The sequence below is a fragment of the Cyanistes caeruleus genome, chromosome 36, assembly GCF_971803275.1.
Source record: "Cyanistes caeruleus chromosome 36, bCyaCae1.hap1.1, whole genome shotgun sequence".
In the NCBI taxonomy this organism is placed as follows: Eukaryota; Metazoa; Chordata; class Aves; order Passeriformes; family Paridae; genus Cyanistes; species Cyanistes caeruleus.
In genome coordinates, this window is record NC_141737.1 from 1,542,198 (window position 1) to 1,566,623 (window position 24,426).

Below are 24,426 nucleotides of genomic sequence, written 5' to 3' on the forward strand. Positions count from 1 at the left end.
GATTAATGAGCAGGGCAGGGTTAATTGGCTCGGGTGATTAATGAGCAGGGCAGGGTTAATTACCCGGATGATTAATGACAGGGCAGGGTTAATTACCCGGATGATTAATGACAGGGCAGGGTTAATTGGCTCGGGCGTTCATTACCGGCCCCGACAGGTGCGGGAACAGGTGCGGGGGGGGAGGGGCGGGGGGGGAGGGGCGGGGGGGACTGGGCTGAACTGGGAGCATCGAACTGGGCCAGACTGGTCCGAACTGGTCTGAACCGGTCCAGACTGGGAGCGCTGGGAACACTGAACTGGGCCAGACTGGTCCGAACTGGTCCGAACTGGTCCAGACTGGGAGCGCTGGGATCACTGAACTGGGCCAGACTGGTCCGAACTGGTCCGAACTGGTCCAGACTGGGAGCGCTGGGAACACTGAACTGGTCTGGACTGGTCTGGACTGGGAGCGCTGGGAGCACTGAACTGGTCTAGACTGGTCTGAACTGGGCCAGACTGGTCCAGACTGGGAGCGCTGGGAACACTGAACTGGTCTGGACTGGTCCGGACTGGTCTGAACTGGTCCAGACTGGGAGCGCTGGGAACACTGAACTGGTCCGAACTGGTCCGAATTGGGAGCACTGGGCTGAACTGGTCCGAACTGGTCTGAACTGGTCTGAACTGGTCCAGACTGGGAGCACTGGGAACACTGAACTGGTCTGAACTGGGAGCACTGGGAACACTGAACTGGTCTGGACTGGTCCGAACTGGTCTGAACTGGGAGCACTGGGTTGAACTGGTCTGAAGTGGTCCGAACTGGTCCGGACTGGTCGGAACTGGGAGCTCTGGGCACACTGAACTGGTCCGAACTGGTCCAGACTGCTCTGAACTGGGAGCGCTGGGCACACTGAACTGGTCTGAACTGGTCCGGACTGGTCGGAACTGGTCGGAACTGGGAGCGCTGGGCACACTGAACTGGTCCGAACTGGTCTGAACTGGTCCGGACTGGTCGGAACTGGGAGCGCTGGGCCGGGCCCGCTGTGACCCGGGAGGAATTCGGGCCCGCCCCTCCCCCCCCCGGCCACCTGTGGCTGCGCTAATTAGCGATGATTGATTGATTGATTGATTGCCGGGGTGATTAATGACCCGGGCGTGATTAATGACCCGGGCGTGATTAATGACCCGCGGAAGATTAATGACCCGGGAATGATTAATTACCCGGGAATGATTAATGACCCGGGGGTGATTAATGACCCGGGGGTGATTAATGAGCGGGGACGCTGAGCTGCCCGCAGGGGTTAATTAGCGCAGGGATTAATTACGGGGGAAGGGCAGCGACCACGACAGGTGCGGGGGGGGAGGGGAGGGAGCGGCACTGGGAGGGACTGGGGCTATACTGGGATGTACTGGGGGGGCACTGGGATGAACTGGGATGAACTGGGGCTATACTGGGATGTACTGGGGTTATACTGGGATGAACTGGGATGAACTGGGGCTATACTGGGATGAACTGGGATGTACTGGGGCTATACTGGGATGAACTGGGGGGGCACTGGGATGAACTGGGGGGGCACTGGGATGAACTGGGATGAACTGGGATGTACTGGGGCTATACTGGGATGAACTGGGATGAACTGGGATGAACTGGGGTGTACTGGGGGGGCACTGGGATGAACTGGGATGAACTGGGATGTACTGGGGCTATACTGGGATGAACTGGGATGAACTGGGATGTACTGGGGGTATACTGGGATGAACTGGGTTTATACTGGGATGTACTGGGTTTATACTGGGATGTACTGGGTTTATACTGGGATGAACTGGGGAGGGCACTGGGATGAACTGGGGCTATACTGGGATGAACTGGGGTTATACTGGGATGAACTGGGATGTACTGGGGCTATACTGGGATGAACTGGGTTTATACTGGGATGAACTGGGATGAACTGGGGGGGCACTGGGAGGTGCTGGGACGAGCCCAGTCCTTGGCACAGGCTTGGGGGACACCAGTATGGACCAGTATAGACCAGTATGGACCAGTACGGCCCCAGTGACACCGTCCCAGTTCCTCCCAGTTCCCCCAAATCCCCTCCCAGTATATCCCAGTGTCCCCAAATCCCCTCCCAGTATATCCCAGTGTCCCCAAATCCCCTCCCAGTATATCCCAGTTCCCCCAAATCCCATCCCAGTATATCCCAGTGTCACCAAATCCCCTCCCAGTATATCCCAGTCCATCCCAGTGTCCCCAAATCCCCTCCCAGTATATCCCAGTATATCCCAGTCCATCCCAGTGTCCCCAAATCCCCTCCCAGTATATCCCAGTGCCCTTCGGGTGCCTCCCAGTCCATCCCAGTCTCCCCCCGTGTCCCCTCCTGTCCCCCCCGTGTCCCCCCCGTGTCACCCCCGTGTCCCCGCGCTGTCCCCCCCTTGTCCCCCCGTGTCCCCTCCTGTCCCCTCGCTGTCCCCCCCGTGTCCCCCCGTGTCCCCCCCGTGTCCCCCCCGTGTCCCCACCGTGTCCCCCCCGTGTCCCCTCGCTGTCCCCCCCGTGTCCCCACCGTGTCCCCCCCGTGTCCCCACCGTGTCCTCCCCGTGTCCCCCCCGTGTCCCCTCGCTGTCCCCCCCGTGTCCCCTCCTGTCCCCTCCTGTCCCCTCGCTGTCCCCCCCGTGTCCCCTCGCTGTCCCCGCGCTGTCCCCCCCGTGTCCCCCCCGTGTCCCCTCCTGTCCCCCCCGTGTCCCCCCCGTGTCACCCCCGTGTCCCCGCGCTGTCCCCCCCTTGTCCCCCCGTGTCCCCTCCTGTCCCCTCGCTGTCCCCCCCGTGTCCCCCCGTGTCCCCCCCGTGTCCCCCCCGTGTCCCCACCGTGTCCCCCCCGTGTCCCCTCGCTGTCCCCCCCGTGTCCCCACCGTGTCCCCCCCGTGTCCCCACCGTGTCCTCCCCGTGTCCCCCCCGTGTCCCCTCGCTGTCCCCCCCGTGTCCCCTCCTGTCCCCTCCTGTCCCCTCGCTGTCCCCCCCGTGTCCCCTCGCTGTCCCCGCGCTGTCCCCCCCGTGTCCCCCCCGTGTCCCCTCGCTGTCCCCTCGCTGTCCCCGCGCTGTCCCCCCCGTGTCCCCTCGCTGTCCCCCCCGTGTCCCCTCGCTGTCCCCTCGCTGTCCCCTCGCTGTCCCCTCGCTGTCCCCTCGCTGTCCCCTCGCTGTCGCTGTCCCCTCGCAGGTGACAGGAGCTCGGCGGGGCGGTGGCGCCGCGGCCACGGGAAACTCTGAGTCACGACACCGCGACAGGGGACAGAGGGACAGAGGGACAGGGGACAGACGGACACGGGGACACCGCGACAGGGGCCAGCGGGACTCGGAGACCACGGGACAGCGGGACACGGGGACAGCGGGACACGGGGACAGAGGGACACGGGGACAGAGGGACACGGGACAGCGGCCAGCGCCAGCTCCGGCACGGGTGAGACACCCTGGGGACAGCTGGGGACCCTTGGGGACAGCTGGGCCACCCTGGGGGACCGTGGGGGCAGCTGGGGACCCTTGGGGCACCCTTTGGGGACAGCTGGGGGACCCCTGGGGACAGCTGGGCCACCCTGGGGACACCTGGGGACCCTGAGGCACCCTGGGGACAGGTGGGGGACCCTTGGGGACAGCTGGGGGACCTTGGGGGAGCTGGGGGACCTTGGGGACCCTTGGGGACAGCTGGGCCATGCTGCGACACCCCGGGGACAGGTGGGGGACCCTTGGGGACAGCTGGGGACCCTTGGGGCACCCCTTGGGGACAGCTGGGGACCCTTGGGGACCCTGAGGCACCCTTTGGGGACAGGTGGGGACCCTTGGGGCACCCCTTGGGGACAGCTGGGCCAGCCCGGGGACAGGTGGGGAACGCTCGGAGCACTCCGGTGACAGCTGGGGACCCTCTGGGGACAGCTGGGGGCCCTCTGGGGACAGCTGGGGGCCCTTTGGGGACGCTCGGGGACAGCTGGGTCCCCTCAGGGCCACCTGGGCCCCCCGGGGCAGCTGGAGCAGGGCCAGGTGGGGACCTTTTGGGGACCTTTGGGGATCCTCGGGCCACCCCAGGGACAGCTGGGGACCCTTTGGGGACCCTTTGGGGACCTTTGGGGACCCTTGGGGACACTCGGGGCCACCCCAGGGACAGCTGGGGACCCTTTGGGGACCCTTTGGGGACCTTTGGGGACACTCGGGGCCACCCCAGGGACAGCTGGGGACCCTGTGGGGACCTTTGGGGACCTTTTGGGGACCCTTGGGGACACTCGGGGCCCCCCCGGGACAGCTGGGGACCCTTTGGGGACCCTTTGGGGACCTTTGGGGGCCCTTTGGGGACCCTTGGGGACACTCGGAGCAGCCGGGTCAGGGCCAGGTGGCACCGGGGACAGCGGGGGGGGGCAGCGGGGGGAGGGGAACAGGTGCGGGGGGGGGAGGGGAGGGACTGGGATTGAACTGGGATGGACTGGGATGAACTGGGATGGACTGGGAGGGACTGGGATGGACTGGGATGGACTGGGATTGAACTGGGATTGAACTGGGATGGACTGGGATTGAACTGGGATGAACTGGGATTGAACTGGGATTGAACTGGGATGGACTGGGATTGAACTGGGATGGAACTGGGATGGACTGGGATGGACTGGGATAGAACTGGGATAGAACTGGGATTGAACTGGGATGGACTGGGATGGACTGGGATTGAACTGGGATTGAACTGGGATGGACTGGGATTGAACTGGGATGGACTGGGATTGAACTGGGATTGAACTGGGATGGACTGGGATGGACTGGGATGGACTGGGATTGAACTGGGATGAACTGGGATGGACTGGGATGAACTGGGATTGAACTGGGATGGACTGGGATGGACTGGGATGGACTGGGATTGAACTGGGATGGAACTGGGATGGACTGGGATGGACTGGGATAGAACTGGGATAGAACTGGGATTGAACTGGGATGGACTGGGATGGACTGGGATTGAACTGGGATGGACTGGGATGAACTGGGATGGACTGGGATTGAACTGGGATTGAACTGGGATGAACTAGGATGAACTGGGATGAACTGGGATGGACTGGGATGGACTGGGATGAACTGGGATGAACTGGGATGGACTGGGATTGAACTGGGATGAACTGGGATGAACTGGGATTGAGCTGGGATTGAACTGGGATTGAACTGGGATTGAACTGGGATGGACTGGGATTGAACTGGGATTGAACTGGGATTGAACTGGGATTGAACTGGGATGGACTGGGATATACTGGGGTTATACTGGGTTATACTGGTCTGTACTGGGTTATACTGGGCTGTACTGGGTTATACTGGGCTGTACTGGGTTATACTGGTCTGTACTGGGTTATACTGCTCTGTGCTGGGTTATACTGGGTTATACTGGTCTGTACTGGGTTATACTGGGTTATACTGGGTTATACTGGTCTGTACTGGGTTATACTGGGCTGTACTGGGTTATACTGGTCTGTACTGGGTTATACTGGGCTGTGCTGGGTTATACTGGGCTGTGCTGGTGTATGCTGGTTTATACTCGTGTATATTGGTCTATACTGGTTCATACTGGTCTATACTGGTTTATACTGGTTTACACTGGTGTATACTGGTTCATACTGGTCTATACTGGTTTATACTGGTTTATACTGGTGTATACTGGTTTATACTGGTGTGTACTGGTTTTCACTGGTCTGTACTGGTGTATACCAGTCCATACCACTGTATACTGGTGCATACTGGTTTATACTGGTTTACACTGGTGTATACTGGTTTATACTGGTGCATGCAGGTTTGCACTGTACACTGGTCTATACTGGTCTATACTGGTGTGTACTGGTCTATACTGGTCTATACCGATCTATACTGGTCTGTACTGGTTTATACTGGTTTACACTGGTTTATATTGGTTTATACTGGTCCATACTGGTCTATACCGCTGTACACCAGTGCATACTGGTTTATACTGGTCTATACTGGTCCATACTGGTCTATACTGATCTATATCGGTCCATACCACTGTACAGCAGTGCATACTGGTTTATACTGGTCTGTACTGGTTTATACTGGTCTATACTGGTCTATACCAATCTATAATGGTGTGTGCTGGTCTGTACTGAACTATACTGGTTTATACTGGTTTACACTGGTTTTTATTGATCTGTACTGGTCTATACTGGTCCATACTGGTCTATACCGCTGTACACCAGTGCATACTGGTTTATACTGGTTTATATTGGTCCATACTGGTTTATATCGATCTATACCAGTCTATACCACTGTACAGCAGTGCATACTGGTTTATACTGGTTTACACTGGTCTGTACTGGTTTATACTGGTCTATACCAGTGTACACCAGTGCATACTGGTTTATACTGGTCTATACTGGTCCATACTGGTCCATACTGGTGTGTACTGGTCTATACCGGTCCATACCACTGCACACTAGTACATACTGGTTTATACTGGTCTATAGTGGTCTTTACCTATCTGTACTGGTCTGCACTGGTTTATACTGGTTTACACTGGTTTTTATTGGTCTGTACTGGTCTATACTGATCTATGCTGGTCCATACTGGTGTACACCAGTGCATACTGGTTTATACTGGTCCATACTGGTTCATACTGGTTTATACTGGTCCATACTGGTCCATACTGGCCTATACTGGTCTATGCCAGTCTATACCAGTGTACACCAGTGCATACTGGTCTATACTGGTTTATACTGGTCCATACTGGTCTATACTGGTCTATACCAGTCTATACCGGTGTACACCAGTGCATACTGGTCCATACTGGTCCATACTGGTCCATACTGGTCTATACTGGTCTATACTGGTCTATACTGGTCCATACTGGTCTATACCGGTCTATACCACTGTACACCAGTGCATACTGGTTTATACTGGTCCATACCGGTCCATACTGGTCCATACCGGTCCATACTGGTCCATACTGGTCCATACTGGTCTATACCGGTCTATACCGCTGTACACCAGTGCATACTGGTCCATACTGGTCCATACTGGTCCATACTGGTCCATACTGGTCTATACCAGTCTATACCAGTGTACGCCAGTGCATACTGGTCCATACTGGTCCATACTGGTTTATACTGATCTATACTGGTCCATACTGGTCCATACTGGTCCATACCGGTCTATACCGGTCTATACTGCTGTACACCAGTGCATACTGGTTTATACTGGTCCATACTGGTGCGCAGGCCATGGAGACTCCCTCGCCAGCTGATGAGGACGAAGGCGCCGCTGAGGAGGAGGAGGAGGAAGAGGAAGAGGAAGAAGTGAAAGAGGAGGAGGAAGAGAAAGAAGGGAAGGAGGAAGAGGAGGAGGAGGAGGAAAAAGGGAAGGAGGAAGAGGAGGAAGAGGAAGAAGAGGAGGAAGAGGAAGAAGAGGAGGAAGGTGCAGAGGGGGAGGAGGAAGAGGAGGAAGAGGAGGAGGAAGAGGAGGAGGAAGAAGCAAAGGGGGAGGAAGAGGAAGAAGAGGAAGAGGAGGAGGAAGATGCAAAGGGGGAGGAGGAAGAAGAGGAGGAAGGTGCAGAGGGGGAGGAGGAAGAGGAGGAAGAGGAGGAGGAGGAGGAAGATGCAAAGGGGGACGCGGAGGATGCGAAAGAAGCGGGGGAGGAAGCTGAGGGTGCGGAGAAGGAGGCGGATGAGGAAGAGGAGGACGAAGATGAAGATGAGGATGAAGATGAAGATGAGGATGATGAGGATGAGGATGATGAAGATGAGGAGGAGGTGGCGCGGGCGCAGGAGCGGCTGCTGCAGGCGCTGATGGGGCGCGTGGGGCGGGAGCTGCCCCAGCAGGAGCTGACGCGGGACTGGGACGTACTGGGAGAACTGGGAACCGGAACCTACGGACGCGTGCTGCTGGCACGGCCCCGGCACGGAGGTGAGGGGACACCTGGGCACACCTGGGGACACACCTGGGGACACCTGGGGACATCTGGGGACACACCTGGGGACACCTGGGGACACCTGGGGACATCTGGGGACACCTGGGCACACCTGGGGACACACCTGGGGACATCTGGGGACACCTGGGGACACACCTGGGGACACCTGGGGACACACCTGGACACACCTGGGGACATCTAGGGACACCTGGGCACACCTGGGGACACACCTGGACACACCTGGGGACACCTGGGGACACCTGGGCACACCTGGGGACACCTGGGGACACCTGGGCACACCTGGGGACACCTGGGGACACACCTGGGGACACACCTGGGCACACCTGAGTGCACCTGGAGATCACCTGGGTCATTGTCTCCTGGGTGTCCCCAGGTGTCCCAGGTTACCTGAGCCAGGTGTGGCTGTACCTGCCCCAGCTGATCCAGGTGTGGTTACCTGTCCCAGGTGTGTCCCTGACCCCAGATGTGGCTGTACCTGACCCCAGGTGTGGTTACCTGTTCCCAGGTGTGTCCCTGACCCAGGTGTGGTTACTTGTCCCTCTCCCTAGGTGTGTTACCTGTCCCAGATGCTCCAGGTGTGTCCCAGGTTGTCCCCAGCCCCCAGGTGTGTCCCAGGTGTGTCCAGGTGTGTCCATACCTGTCCCCAGGTGTGTCCCAGGTGTGTCCCAGGTGTGTCCATACCTGTCCCCAGGTGTGTCCCAGGTGTGTCCCCTGTCCCCAGGTGTGTCCCAGGTGTGTCCATACCTGTCCCCAGGTGTGTCCCAAGTGTGTCCCCAGGTGTGTCCCAGGTGTGTTCATACCCGTCCCCAGGTGTGTCCCCATGCCCCAGGTGTGTCCCAGGTGTGTCCATACCTGTCCCCAGGTGTGTCCCCAGCCCCCAGGTGTGTCTCAGGTGTGTCCCCATGCCCCAGGTGTGTCCCAGGTGTGTCCATACCTGTCCCCAGGTGTGTCCCAGGTGTGTCCCCTGTCCCCAGGTGTGTCCCCATGCCCCAGGTGTGTCCCCAGGTGTGTCCCCAGGTGTGTCCCAGGTGTGTCCCCTGTCCCCAAGGTGTGTCCCTGACCCAGCCTCACCTGTGCAGGTGCGCGGGTGGCTCTGAAGCTGCTGTCCAAGGAGCGCACGGCCAGGTGCGCGTTCCTGCGCGAGTTCTGCACTCACCTGTGCCTGCGGGGGGCGCGCACCTGTCTGCAGGTGCTGCCGCTCGCCTTCGAGACCCCCACCGAGTTCGGCTTCGCCCAGGAGCTCGCACCTGCCGGGGACCTGTGCGGGCTCCTCACACCTGGCGTGAGTCACCTGGGACAGGTGGGACTGGGGGGGGACAGAGGGACAGGTGAGGGGATGGGGGACAGGTGAGGGACAGAGGGACAGGTGAGGGGATGGGGGACAGGTGAGGGGATGGGGGACAGGTGAGGGACAGAGGGACAGGTGAGGGGATGGGGGACAGGTGAGGGGATGGGGGACAGGTGAGGGACAGAGGGACAGGTGAGGGGATGGGGGACAGGTGAGGGACAGAGGGACAGGTGAGGGGATGGGGGACAGGTGAGGGGATGGGGGACAGGTGAGGGACAGAGGGACAGGTGAGGGGATGGGGGACAGGTGAGGGACAGAGGGACAGGTGAGGGGATGGGGGACAGGTGAGGGGATGGGGGACAGGTGAGGGACAGAGGGACAGGTGAGGGACAGAGGGACAGGTGGGACAGGTGAGAGGATGGAAGGACAGGTGAGGGACAGGTGGGACAGGTGATGGGAAAGGGGGACAGGAGAGGGACAGAGGGACAGGTGGGGGACAGGTGAGGGACAGAGGGACAGGTGTGGGGATGGGGGACAGGTGAGGACAGGTGAGGGAAGGGGAGAGCCATGCACACCTGGGTGGGAGGGCAGGTGTGCACAGGTGACCCCCCAGGTGACCTCTCAGGTGACACAGCACAGGTGGGAGACACTGCTGAGTGTCCCCAGGTGTGTCCTTGTCCCCAGGTGACCCTGAGTGACCCCGTAGGTGCCTCCAGATGTGTCCCCAGGTGTGTCCCCAACTGTGTCACCTGTCCCCAGGTGTGACCCCAGCTGTGACCCCAGCTGTGACCCCAGGTGACCCCAGCTGTGTCACCTGTCCCCAGGTGTGACCCCAGGTGTGACCCCAGGTGACCCCAGCTGTGTCACCTGTCCCCAGGTGTGTCCCCAGGTGTGACCCCAGCTGTGTCCCCAGGTGTGACCCCAGCTGTGTCCCCAGGTGTGACCCCAGCTGTGTCACCTGTCCCCAGGTGTGACCCCAGCTGTGACCCCAGGTGACCCCAGCTGTGTCACCTGTCCCCAGGTGTGACCCCAGGTGTGACCCCAGGTGACCCCAGCTGTGTCACCTGTCCCCAGGTGGGTCTCCCGGAGCCCCAGGTGAAGCGCTGCGCCGCCCAGGTGTCCTCAGCCCTGTCTTACCTGCACGGCCACGCCCTGGTTCACCGCGACCTGAAGCTGGACAACGTCCTGACCTTTGACCCCGAGTGTCACCTGGTCAAGCTGGGCGACTTCGGCCTGACGCGGGTCCAGGGCTGGCAGGTGCGGCCCGCGCCGGGCGCCGCCCCCTACGCCGCACCTGAGCTGTGTCACCTGCGCTCAGGTGAGCTCCGCCTGCGGCCCGCGCTGGACACCTGGGCCTTCGGCGTTCTGCTCTTCGCGCTCCTCACCGGTTCCTTCCCCTGGGCCTCACCTGAGCGCTCCGACCCCGCCTTCCGCCGCTTCCGCACCTGGCACGGCCGCACCTGCCCAGGTGAGGCCCCGGCCCGGCCCCCGCGCACCTGGCGGGGGTTGGGGGAGGCGGCGCTCCGGATGCTGCGGGGGCTGCTCCACCCCCGGCCCGCCAGGCGCTGCCCCCCCGGGGAGGTGCTCAGGTACCTGGGCAGGCCCTGGGCAGGTGAGGGGGGACAGGTGAACCCCACAGGTGAGGGGGGACAGGTGAGGGCTGAGGGGGGGGAGGGGGGACAGGTGAGAGTCACAGGTGAGGTGGGACAGGTGAGCCCCACAGGTGAGCGGGGACAGGTGAGCCCCACTGGTGAGTGGGGACAGGTGAGCCCCACAGGTGAGCAGGGACAGGTGAGCCCCACAGGTGAGTGGAGACAGGTGAGCCCCACAGGTGAGCGGGGACAGGTGAGCCCCACAGGTGAGCAGGGACAGGTGAGCCCCACAGGTGAGCGGGGACAGGTGAGCCCCACAGGTGAGCGGGGACAGGTGAGCCCCACAAGTGAGAGCAGCCAGGTGAGCCCCACAGGTGAGCAGGGACAGGTGAGCCCCACAGGTGAGTGGGGACAGGTGAGCCCCACAGGTGAGTGGGGACAGGTGAGCCCCACAGGTGAGTGGGGACAGGTGAGAGTCACAGGTGAGCAGGGACAGGTGAGCCCCACAGGCGAGAGGGGACAGGTGAGCCTCACAGGTGAGAGCAGCCAGGGATCCCCCTCAGGTGAGAGCAGCCAGGTGAGCTCCACAGGTGACGGGGGACAGCTGAGCCCCACAGGTGAGTGGGGACAGGTGAGCCCCACAGGTGAGAGCAGCCAGGTGAGCCCCACAGGTGAGTGGGGACAGGTGAGCCCCACAGGTGAGTGGGGACAGGTGAGCTCCACAGGTGAGTGGGGACAGGTGAGCCCCACAGGTGACTCTGGGTCCCCCAGCAGTGAGGTGGGGACACCTGGACAGGTGAGGGAAACAGGTGGAAGTTGGATAGAAACACCTGGGGGGAGATGGAAACACCTGGAGATGGGATAAAAACACCTGGAGACACCTGGGAATGGGGTGGATACACCTGGACAGGTGAGGGAAACACCTGGAGATGGGATAGAAACACCTGGACACACCTGGAGATTGGATGGACACACCTGGGCACACCTGGAGATGGGATAGAAACACCTGGACAGGTGAGGGAAACACCTGGACATGGGCTGGATACACCTGGAGATGGGGTGGAGACACCTGGAGATGGGATGGAGACACCTGGAGACACCTGGGAATGGGATAGAAACACCTGGACAGGTGAGGGAAACACCTGGAGATGGGATAGAAACACCTGGAGACACCTGGAGATGGGCTGGACACACCTGGCCAGGTGCTGGACACACCTGGGATAATTCAATAAAATTCCCGGGATTTTGCCTTTTTTTTCTTTATTTTTTGTCTTTTTGGTGTTTTTTTTCTCCCAGTTTGGGGCTGGCGGGGTGGGGGAGGGGCGGGGAAATTGGCGGGAAACGGGAAAAGAGGGAAAAAGGCGGGAAAAGAGGGGGAAAAGTGGGAAAAATGAGGAAAAGATGGGAAAAAAGGCGGGGAAAATGAGGAAAAGGTGGGAAAAAGAGGGAAAAAAGGTGGGAAAAAAATTGGGAAAAATGAGGAAAAGGTGGGAAAAATGAGGGAAAAATGTGGGAAAAGGGAGGGAAAAGTGGGAAAAAGGAGGAAAAAAGGCGGGAAATAGAGGAAAAAAAGGTGGGGAAAAGATGGAAAAGTGGGAAAAGGGAGGAAAATGATGGGAAAAAAGGGAAAAAAGTGGGAAAAATGAGGAAAAGGTGGGAAAAAAGTGGGAAAATTTGGGAGAAATGAGGAAAAGGTGGGGAAAATGAGGGGAAAGGTGGGAAAAGGGAGGAAAAAGTGGGAAAGAGAGGGAAAAAATGTGGGAAAAGGGAGGAGAAAGGGTGGAAAATGACGGAAATTGTGGAAAAGAGACGGGAAAATGGTAGGGAAAAGACAAAAAAAAAGTGGAAAATTTGGGAAAAACGGCGGGATAATGATGGGAAAAAGTGTCAGGAAAAGGTGGGAATTGCCAGAAATGGTGGGAAAAGATGGAAAAATGCGGGAATTGAGGAATTCCCGTTGGATTTGGGTTAATGATCAACCTGGGGGGGTTAAATTCCCGAGGGTTTATCCCGGGAAATGCCCAATTCCAGAAGGATTCCATGGGAATTCATTCATTCCTTGGGAATTCCTCCAAATCTCCTTGTGCAGGGTCTGATCCCGTTTTTCTTGGGATCCCCTGGGGCCGCTCGGGAATTTGGAAGGAATTTAATGGGGATTTTTAGGGGATTTTTAAGGAATTTTTAGGGAATTTTTAAAGAATTTAAAGGGAATTTAAAGGGAATTTTAAAATAATTTAAAGGGAATTTAAAGGGAATTTAAAGGAAATTTTTAAAGAATTTAAAGGGAATTTTTAAGGCATTTTTAGGGAATTTTTAAGGAATTTAAAGGGATTTTTTAAGGAATTTTTAGGGAATTTTTAAGGAATTTAAAGGGAATTTTTAAAGAATTTGAAGGGAATTTAAAGTGAATTTAAAGGGAATTTTTAAGGAATTTAAAGGGATTTTTTAAGGAATTAAAATGGAAGTTTTAAAGAATTTAAAGGGAATTTTTAAGGAATTATAATGGAATTTTAAAAGAATTTTTAGGGAATTTTAAAGGATTTTAAAGGGAATTTAAAGGGAATTTAAAGGAAATTTTTAAAGAATTTAAAGGGAATTTTTAAGGCATTTTTAGGGAATTTTTAAGGAATTTAAAGGGATTTTTTAAGGAATTTTTAGGGAATTTTTAAGGAATTTAAAGGGAATTTTTAAGGAATTTTTAGGGAATTTTTATGGAATTTAAAGGGAATTTTTATGGAATTTTAAAGGAATTTTTAAGGATTGAAAGGATCAAAATCCCAATTTTTTTTCCCACCGAATCAACACCAAAAATTCCTCATTCCCACTTTTTTGGCATCCCTAAATTCCAGAGGCCGATTTCCCACAAAAACCCCGGAAAATTCCGAGCGCTTTTCCTGGGGAAAATAAAAAAAAAAAAAAAAAATCCCGACTTTTCCCCAATCCCGGGGAATTTTTAAGGCAAATTCCACAAATCCTGGGCCCTTCCCACTTTTCTCTGCTGGGTGACCCTTGGAAAAATCCGGGAATTCCGGGTCCAAAGGTTCCCGGAGCGGGCGGCGGCTCCGGCTGGGAGCGTTTCCCTGATCCCGGTGGATTTTTGGGAATATTTCCCTGATCCCGGTGGATTTTTGGGAATATTTCCCTGTTCCCGGTGGATTTTTGGGAATATTTCCCCGGATCCCGGTGGATTTTTGGGAATATTTCCCTGATCCCGGTGGATTTTTGGGAATATTTCCCTGATCCCAGTGGATTTTTGGGAATATTTCCCTGGATCCCGGTGGATTTTTGGGAATATTTCCCTGATCCTGGTGGATTTTTGGGAATATTTCCCGGATCCCGGTGGATTTTTGGGAATATTTCCCTGGATCCCAGTGGATTTTTGGGAATATTTCCTGGATCCCAGTGGATTTTTGGGAATATTCCCTTGATCCCGGTGGATTTTTGGGAATTCCGGTGGGAATCCGGCGGGCGCCTCCCTCCCTCCCTGGAAGCCGGCTGCTTTTCCAGGGATTTCATCGGATTTGTGGGTTTGGAGTTTGGATCCGGTGGGAAATCCGGAACTTTCCTGGATCCTTCCCCTTTTCCCGTTTTTCCTTCTCCCCCTTTTCCCTTTTCCCGTTTTTCCCTTTATCTTTTCCCCTCTTTTTTCCCGTTTTTCCCCCTTTTCCCCCCTTTTTTCCCCTTTCCCATTTTCCCTCTCCCATCCCATTCCCGCTTTCCCCTCTCCCATTTCCCAACTTTTCCCGGGATTCTCCACACCCACCCCAAGCCCTTCCCAAGGAATTCCCGACCCCAATCCCTGGAATTTCTTCTTCCCCACAGGATCAGGATCGGGATCGGGATCGGATCGGGATCGGGATTGGGATCAGGATCGGATCGGGATCGGGATCAGGACCAAGATCAGGATCAGGATCGGATCGGGATCAGGATCAGGATTGGATCAGGATCAGGATCTGGATCGGGATCAGGATCAGATTCGGATCGGGATTGGATCAGGATCAGGATCAGGATCAGGATCGGGATCAGGATTGGGATCAGGATCAGGATCGGGATCAGGATCAGATCGGGATCAGGATCGGATCAGGATCAGGATCGGATCAGGATCAGGATCGGATCAGGATCAGGATCAGGATCAGGATCAGGATCAGATTCGGATCGGGATCAGGATCGGATCAGGATCGGATCAGGATCGGATCAGGATCAGGATCGGATCGGGATCAGGATCGGATCAGGATCAGGATCGGATCAGGATCAGGATCGGATCAGGATCGGGATCAGGATCAGGATCAGATCGGGATCAGGAATGGGATCAGGAATGGGATCGGGAATTCCGATCCCGCTGCTGCTCCCGGTTCTCTCCGCGCTCCATTCCCGCGGATTCCGTCCCGTGGAAGGTGAGTTTTTGGGATCGGGAATCGCTCGGATGGGAAAAGAACCCAAAAAAATCCCGGGAATGTCGGGGGAAAAAAAATCCTGGAATACGGAACCCAAAAAATTCGGGAATAACGGAGGTGTTCCCAAAGAATTCCGGGATTCCCAATGGTTTGGTAATATGGAAGCTCTGAAATTCGGGAATGTCAAATCCAAAAAAATCCTGAATATTGAACCCAAATAATCCCCAGGAATGTTAAATCCAGGAAATTCCAGGAATGTTAAATCCAGGAAATTCCAGGAATGTTAAATCCCAACAATTCCGGGATGCTGAACCCAGAAATTCTGGGATATGGAGCCCCAAAAAAATCCAGGATATTGAAAACAAATCCTGGAATATCAAACCCAAATAATTCCAGGGATATTGAAAACAAAAATTCGGGAATTTTAAACACAAACAATCCCGGGATACCGATCCCAGAAAATTCTGGGATATCAGTCCCAGAAAATTTGGGAATACCGATCCCAGTTAATTCCAGGATATCAATCCCAGAAAATTTGGGAATATCAGTCCCAGACAATTCAGGAATATCGATCCCAAACAATCCTGGGTTATCGATCCCAGATAATTCGGGAATGTCGATCCCAGACAATTCGGGAATATCAATCCCAGGCAGTTTGGGAATATCAATCCCAAATAATCCATGGGTTATCAATCCCAGAAAATTCAGGAATGTTGATCCCAGAAAATTTGGGAATATCGATCCCAAACAATCCCAGGATATCAATTCCAGACAATTCAGGAACATTGATCCCAAACAATCCTGGGTTATCGATCCCGGACAATTCGGGAATGTCGATCCCAGAAAATCTGGGAATATCAATCCCAGACAATTCGGGAATATCAATCCCAGAATACTCAGGAATATTGATCCCAAACAATCCCAGGATATCGATCCCAGACAATTCAGGAATGTCGATCCCAAACAATCCTGGGTTATCGATCCCAGATAATTCGGGAATGTCGATCCCAGACAATTCGGGAATATCAATCCCAGGCAGTTTGGGAATATCAATCCCAAACAATCCATGGGTTATCAACCCCAGACAATTCAGGAACATCAATCCCAGACAATTTGGGAATATTGATCCCAGACAATTCAGGATTATCGATCCCAAAGAATCCATGGGTTATTGATCCCAGACAATTCAGGAATATCGATCCCAAACAATCCTGGGTTATCAATCCCAGACAATTCGGGAATATCAATCCCAAACAATCCATGGGTTATTGATCCCCGAAAATTCAGGAATATCGATCCCAAACAATCCTGGGTTATTGATCCCCGAAAATTCAGGAATATCGATCCCAAACAATCCATGGGTGATCGATCCCAGACAATTCAGGAATATCGATCCCAAACAATCCATGGGTTATTGATCCCATACAATTCAGGAATATCGATCCCAAACAATCCATGGGTTATTGATCCCAGACAATTCGGGAATATCGATCCCAGAAAATTCGGGAATATCGATCCCAGGCTCTCCCAGCCGTGTCTGATCGGGAACTCCGGGATTTTCCAGGGAACCTCCACGAGCCTTTGCTGATCCTGGAGGGCCGGGACGGAGCCGGGATCCGCCTGCGCTGCCTCTCGGAGCGGAACATTCCCAACATTCGCCTGCTCTGGAGCGACGGCAACGGCCGCAACCTGTCGGGAATTCCGGAGCCTCGGGATTCCGGGAAAGGCGGCAGCTCCGTGCTGCTCCGGCCGGGAGCCGGGAACGCCGCGGCCTGTCGGATTCTGGAGCCCTGGAGCAGCTCGGACACCGAATCCGCCGTGGTCATCGCCGGTGAGAGCCTGGAACGGTGGGAATTCTCCCTCTGGAATTTTGGGAATATGGATTTTAGCGGGAAAATCTGATAGGGGTTGGGGTTTTTGGGGATTTTCTGGGTTTTTTTCTGGGGTTTCTTGTTTTTTTCCTGGGATTTCCTGTTTTTTCCTGGGATTTCCTGGTTTTTCTTGGGGTTTTCCTGAGATTTCCTGGGATTTTTTTGTTTTTTCTTGGGATTTTCTGGTTTTTTTCTGGGATTTCCTGGCAATTCTTGGTTTTTTCCTGATATTTCCTGGGATTTCCTGGTTTTTACCAAGATTTCCTTGGTTTTTCATGGATTTTCATTTTTTCCTGGGATTTCCTGGGAATTCTTGGTTTTTTCTTGGGATTTTCTGGGTTTTTTCTGGGTTTTCCTGGGGTTTTCCTGGGATTTCCTGGGAATTCTTGGGTTTTTCCTGATATTTCCTGGGATTTCCTGTGATTTTCCTGGGATTTCTTAGAATTTTCTGGGTTTCTTCTGGGATTTCCTGGGTTTTCCAGGCATTTCCTGGGTTTTCCTGGGATTTCCTGGAGTTTCCTGGGGTTTCCTGGGGTTTCCTGGCTTTTTCCTGGGATTTCTTGGCTTTTTCTTGGGGTTTCCTGGGATTTCCTGGGAATTCCTGGGTTTTCCTGTTTTTTTTCTGGGATTTTCTGGGATTTTTCCTCGGATTTCCTGGGATTTCCTGGCTTTTTCCTGGGATTTTTCTGGCTTTTCCCGGGGATTTCCTGGGTTTTCCTGGGGTTTTGAGGGGTGGGAAGATCCCAAATTGGCCGGGATGGTTTTCCGTGGGATAAGGGATCAGTCGGGATGGGAAATTCCCAGTTTGGGGATGGAATTCCGGTTTTAAAGACCAGAAATTCCCAGTTTAGGGATAGAAAATTCCCACTTTAGACATTTAAAATTCCCAGTTCGGGGCTGGAATTCCCGGTTTTTGGAGGTAATTCTCATTTAGGAGGGGGTTGGGAATTCCCAGTTCTTGGAGGTAATTCCCAGTTCTTGGAGGTAATTCCCAGTTTGGGGTTGGGAATTCCCAGTTTGGGGCTGGAATTCCCGGTTTTTGGAGGGAATTCCCAGTTTGGGGGTGGGAATTCCCAGTTTGGGGTTGGGAATTCCCAGTTTTTGGAGGGAATTCCCAGTTTGGGGCTGGAATTCCCAGTTTTTGGAGGGAATTCCCAGTTTGGGGTTGGGAATTCCCAGTTTTTGGAGGGAATTCCCAGTTTGGGGGTGGGTTGGGAATTCCCAGTTTTTGGAGGGAATTCCCAGTTTGGGGTTGGGAATTCCCAGTTTTTGGAGGGAATTCCCAGTTTTTGGAGGGAATTCCCAGTTTGGGGGGTGTTGGGAATTCCCAGTTTTTGGAGGGAATTCCCAGTTTGGGGTTGGGAATTCCCAGTTTTTGGAGGGAATTCCCAGTTTGGGGTTGGGAATTCCCAGTTTGGGGCTGGAATTCCCAGTTTTTGGAGGGAATTCCCAGTTTGGGGTTGGGAATTCCCAGTTTGGGGTTGGGAATTCCCAGTTTTTGGAGGGAATTCCCAGTTTTTGGAGGGAATTCCCAGTTTTTGGAGGGAATTCCCAGTTTGGGGTTGGGAATTCCCAGTTTGGGGCTGGAATTCCCAGTTTTTGGAGGGAATTCCCAGTTTGGGGGTGGGAATTCCCAGTTTTTGGAGGGAATTCCCAGTCTGGGGTTGGAAATTCCCAGTTTTTGGAGGGAATTCCCAATTTGGGGTTCGGAATTTCCAGTTTTTGGAGGGAATTCCCAGTTTGGGGGTGGGTTGGGAATTCCCAGTTTGGGGTTGGGAATTCCCAGTTTTTGGAGGGAATTCCCAGTTCGGGGGGTGTTGGGAATTCCCAGTTTTTGGAGGGAATTCCCAGTTTGGGGTTGGGAATTCCCAGTTTGGGGTTGGGAATTCCCAGTTTTTGGAGGGAATTCCCAGTTCGGGGGGTGTTGGGAATTCCCGGTTTCTGCAGTGAATTCCCGGGATTCCTTTTCCAGAGGAATTTTTCCCGGCCGCCTCCCCCTGGATCCCGGCCCTGGCGCTGCTCCTCACCCTGGCGCTGTTCCTGCTGCTGGCGGCCGCGCTCCGACTGCGCTGTGAGCCACAAAAATTCCCAAAACATCCCCAAAACATCCCCAAAACATCCCCAAAACATCCCCAAAACATTCCAAAAAATTTTCCCCAAAATTAAAAAAAAAAATCCCCAAAAATTCCCAAAAAAATCCCCCAAAATTCCCCCAAAAGTTCCCCAAAATTCCCCCAAAACTCCCCCCAAAATCACCCAAAATTCCCAAAAAATTGATTCCCAAAAAATTCCCAAAAACTCCCCCAAATTCCCACAAAATTCTCAAAAAATTCCCCAAAAATTAATTCCCAAAAAATTAGTTCCCAAAAAAAAATCCCCAAAAATTCCCCCCAAAAATTCCCAAAAAATTTTTAAAAAAATTCCCTAAAATTCCAAAAATACCCCAAAATTCCCCAAAATTAAAAAAAAATCCCCAAACATTCCCCAAAAATTCCAAAAAAATTCCACAAAAATTTCCTAAAAAATACACAAAAAATTACTCGAAAATTCCAAAAAAAATCCCAAAATTTCCACCCAAACTCTCTAAAAGTTCCCAAAAAATTTCCCAAAAATTCAAAAAAATTTCCCAAAAAATTTCCAAAAAATTCCCCCCAAAAATTTCCCTAAAATTCCAAAAACATTCCCCAAAACATTCCCCTAAACAATCCAAAAAAATTCCACAAAAATTTTCTAAGAAATTACCCCAAAAATCCGCAAAATTCACCCAAAACTCCACAAAAATTCCCCCAACATTCCCAAAAAATTCCACAAAAAAAATTCTCCAAAATTCCGCAAAAAATTACCCTCCAAATTCCCAAAAATCCCACCAAAAAATCCCCCAAAATTCCCCTAAAATTCCCTAAAAATTCCCCGAAAATTAAAAAAAACCCCCCCAAAATTCCCAAAAACATTCACAAAAAATTCCACAAAAATTTCCTTAAAAATTCCCCCAAAACTCCACAGAATTCCCAAAAAATTCCCAAAAAAATCCCCAAAGATTCCCCCAAAATTCCCCAAAAATTCCCAAAAATTTCCCCCCAAATTCCCAAAAAAATTCCCCCCGACCCATTCATTATCCATTCAACACCCGGTAATTACCCATTGATTACCAATTAATTACCAATTCATTAACCATCATTTACCCAAATTTTACCCATTACTAACCCATTAAAAAACGATTAATTACGCATTAATTACCCGTTAAAAACCGGCTAATTAACCATTAGTTACCCATTTATTATCCATTAATTACATAAATTATCAATAACTTCCCCATTTATTACCCGTCAATAACCTATTACCTACCGATTAATTACCCACTAATAACTCATTAATGATCCATTAATTACACATTAATACCATATAATAACCAATTAATAACGAAATAAATACTCTTTTATAACCCATTAATTGCCAATTAATTACCTTTTGATATACCCCTAATTGCTCATTAAGAGCCCATTAACAACACAGTAGTTACTCATTAATAACCCTTCAATTACACGTTAATGACGCATTAATAAGCCATTAATTGTCCATTAATTACCCATTAATTACAAATTAGTTACCCATTAACTCTATTAATAACCCATTATTGGACCATTATTGACCCCTTAATTACCCATTAATGATCCATTAATTCTCAATTAATAGCTTATAAATTACCTATTAATGTTCCATTAATTACCCATCAACTCTCTATTAATGTTCCATTAATTACCCATTAAGTCTCTATTAATTACCCATTAATTACCCATTAACTCTCTATTAATTACCCATTAATTACCCATTAATTACCCCTTCTCTCCCAGGGAACAGCCGGATCCTGGCTCAGGAGCGTGAGTGCAATTCTTTCATTCATTAATTAATTCATTACTTGAAGAAGTGCCGGTCATTAATTAAGATCCCCAATTAAGGCTTCAGCCGGGATTTGGGGAGGTTTGAGGAGGGATTTTGGCCGGAATTGGAATTATTAATTGATATGAATTTTATTATTTATAAAATTAATATTTATTTATGGATGAAATATTATTCGATATATCTTGAATTAAATATGGATATGAAATAATATTTATTTATAAAATATTATTATTCTTAAATAATATTAATGTCTTTTAAAATGTTATTATTATTGAATTATTATTACTGAATTATTTTATTATTATTATTATTATTATTATTATTATTATTAACATTATCATTATTATCATTATCATTATTATTTAAAATCAAGTAAAATAATAAAATAAATAAAATAAAATAAAATAAAATAAAATAAAATAAAATAAAATAAAATAAAATAAAGTAAAATAAAATAAAATAAAATAAAATAAACAAAGAAAAATAATGCAAAATTAAATAAACTAAAATACAATACTATTAAATAAAGTAAAATAAAAGAAAATAAAAATTAAAATCAAATATAGAAAAATCACATAAAATAAATCTTGGAATTCCAAAGAATTCCAAAGGATTTTTTGCTGCTCCTGGAATTTTTTGTAATTTCCATTTCCTGTCGTTTTTCCCAGGAAAAAACCAGCGGGAGATCCAGGAGGGTGAGCGGAGAATTTCCGTCCCTAAAATCCCCAAATCCCACCAGAATCCCTAAAAAATCCCTCGGAATTCCCAGAAATCTCCCAGAATTCCCAGAAATTACCTTAAAATTCCCAGAAATCCCCTTGAAATGCCCAGAAATTCCCTTAAAATTCCCGGAAATCCCCCGGAATTCCCAAAAATCCCTCGGAATTCCCAGAAATCTCCCAGAATTCCCAGAAATCCCCTTAAAATTCCTGGAAATCCTCTTGAAATTCCCAAAATTCCCCCGGAATTCCCAGAAATCTCCCAGAATTCCCAGAAATTACCTTAAAACACCCGGAAATCCCCTTGAAATTCCCAGAAATCCCCTTAAAATTCCCGGAAATCCCCTTGAAATTCCCGGAAATCCCCTTGAAATTCCCAGAAATTCCCTTAAAATTCCCGGAAATCCCCCGGAATTCCCAAAAATCCCCCGGAATTCCCAGAAATCTCCCAGAATTCCCAGAAATTACCTTAAAATTCCCGGAAATCCTCTTGAAATTCCCAGAAATCCCCTTAAAATTCCCAGAAATCCCCCGGAATTCCCAAAATTCCCCCGGAATTCCCAGAAATCCCGTCAGAATTCCCAAAAATCCCCCAGAATTCCCGGAAATCCCTCAGAATTCCCAAAATTCCCCCGGAATTCCCGGAAATCCCCCGGAATTCCCAAAATTCCCTCGGAATTCCCAAAAATCTCCAAGAATTCCCAGAAATCTCCCGAAATTCCCAAAATTCCCCCGGAATTCCCGGAAATCCCCCGGGGAAAGCGGGAAAAGGGGATTTCGTCACTTCCGGTTCTCATTTCCTGCAGAGATCGAGGAGCTCAAGATGGAGCTGGGTAATAATTAATGATTAATTAATTAATGATCAACCGCCAACTAATGATTAGCGTCTCATTAAATAGTTATTAGCACCTAATTAGCTATCAGACTCAAAGTATTCCTTATTAGCATCTCATTAATGATTTATGAATCTGTAATTAGTTATTAGCATCTAATTAATGATTTTTTAACTTCTAATTAGATATCAGAAGCTAATTATTTATTATTAGCATCTCATTAATGATATATAAGCCTCTAATTCATCCGTTATTAGCCGCTAATTAGCTATCAGACTATAATTATTAGTTATTAGCACCTAATGAATGATTTATTAGCCTCTAATTAATTAGTTATTAGCCTTCAACCAATTTTTTATAAGCTTTAAACTGTTAGTTTATTAGAGTGGCACTAATTATTAGAATAATTGTTTATTAGACTAATTATTCATGCTACTCAGACTGGACATTTCTTTGACTTGGATTAATTGCTTATTAAATTTTGATTAATTATTAGACACTAATGATTAGACTTGCACCAATTGTTTATTGCACTAATTATTGATTCGATTAATTTAAATATTGTTATTTGATTAATTTGAATTAGTTTAATTAGACTTGGATTAATTATTTACCAGAATTCTGGCAATTATTAGATTCAGTAAATTAATTTTTTTTTTTTATTATTATTATTATTATTATTATTATTATTATTATTACTACTACTACTACTACTACTACTACTATTACTACTATTACTACTATTACTACTATTACTACTATTACTACTATTACTACTATTACTATTATTAATACTATTATTATTATATTATTTCATGTATTTATTTTTTAATTAATTCTTTATTAGGCATAACAGAATTATCACGGGGACTAATTAATAGCCTCTAATATTTCAAATAATTCGGAGATATTTCTTTATGAGCTTGCAGCAATTAATTCTTATTATTAATAACATTTATTCTTATTAAATAAAATATTTATATTTATTAATAATTAAGTTATAAATAGTAAATAATCGTGTAATAATTAATTAATCAGGACTAATGATTTATTAGTGGTTAATGAGTGATTTTTGCTCTGTTCTTTTCCAGAGGAGGAGATTGCAAAATTGCAGAGGGGTAAAAATTCCAAATCCGCGAGATTTGGGAAAAAATTCCGGGATTTTGGAGGCAAATCCCTCAGGAATTGTTGATTCCGCTGATTAATTAAGGAGTTATTAATTCAGCAATTAATTAATTCCATATTATTGCTATTACTATTACTATTATTATAATTATTATATATTCGTTCTATTTATGGGAACAATTAATTCTATTAATGGCAGAAATATTTACTAAATAATATTAATTTATTAAGTAATAAATATCTCTTGTATTTGGTCGACTCCTTAGAAAATTATAACTCGATGATATTAGTAATAATTAATTATTTATTAGTATTAATAGGATAATTATGTTGTTATGAATCATTCTTTTAAGAAAAATATTAAAGATTAATAAAATTAGCATAATATATTATTTTATATTATAATCAACTATAAATTATTAGATTAATTATTTTCTATTAATTATTATTTATTCTTCATAATTAATTAAATCAATTAATCGTTACTATTTACCAAACAACGATTGAATAAGAATACATTCATAATCTATTAATTTATTTTTCATTACTTTATTATTTATTAATTCTATAATAATGAATTAATAATATTTAGAATAATGAATTAATAATATTTAGAATTTAGAATTTTCTATTCTAATGAATAGAATTCATTAATATTATTAATGAATTAATAATATTTAGAATTCTTATTTAGAATAAGAATATTTAGAATTAAGAATATTTAGAATTAATAATATAAATAAGTATTTCGATGAATAAATAATATAAATAAAAATATATATTTA

The 24,426-nt window shown here is 49.3% G+C and overlaps 1 protein-coding gene across 1 annotated transcript in view; it reads left to right on the plus strand.

Annotated features, from left to right (window-relative positions):
- The first annotated feature begins 100 nt into the window (after positions 1-100).
- The window catches only part of LOC111942327 (uncharacterized), a 31,712-nt gene continuing 7,386 nt past the window's right edge, over positions 101-24,426 (plus strand). The window contains exons 1-10 of the mRNA XM_086871557.1: positions 101-169; positions 7,513-7,894; positions 8,999-9,201; positions 10,282-10,819; positions 16,758-17,024; positions 19,037-19,135; positions 20,916-20,942; positions 21,633-21,659; positions 22,490-22,516; positions 23,608-23,634. Coding sequence (XP_086727683.1) covers positions 101-169; positions 7,513-7,894; positions 8,999-9,201; positions 10,282-10,819; positions 16,758-17,024; positions 19,037-19,135; positions 20,916-20,942; positions 21,633-21,659; positions 22,490-22,516; positions 23,608-23,634 — 1,666 coding nt within the window. The remainder of the gene's footprint in view (positions 170-7,512; positions 7,895-8,998; positions 9,202-10,281; positions 10,820-16,757; positions 17,025-19,036; positions 19,136-20,915; positions 20,943-21,632; positions 21,660-22,489; positions 22,517-23,607; positions 23,635-24,426) is intronic.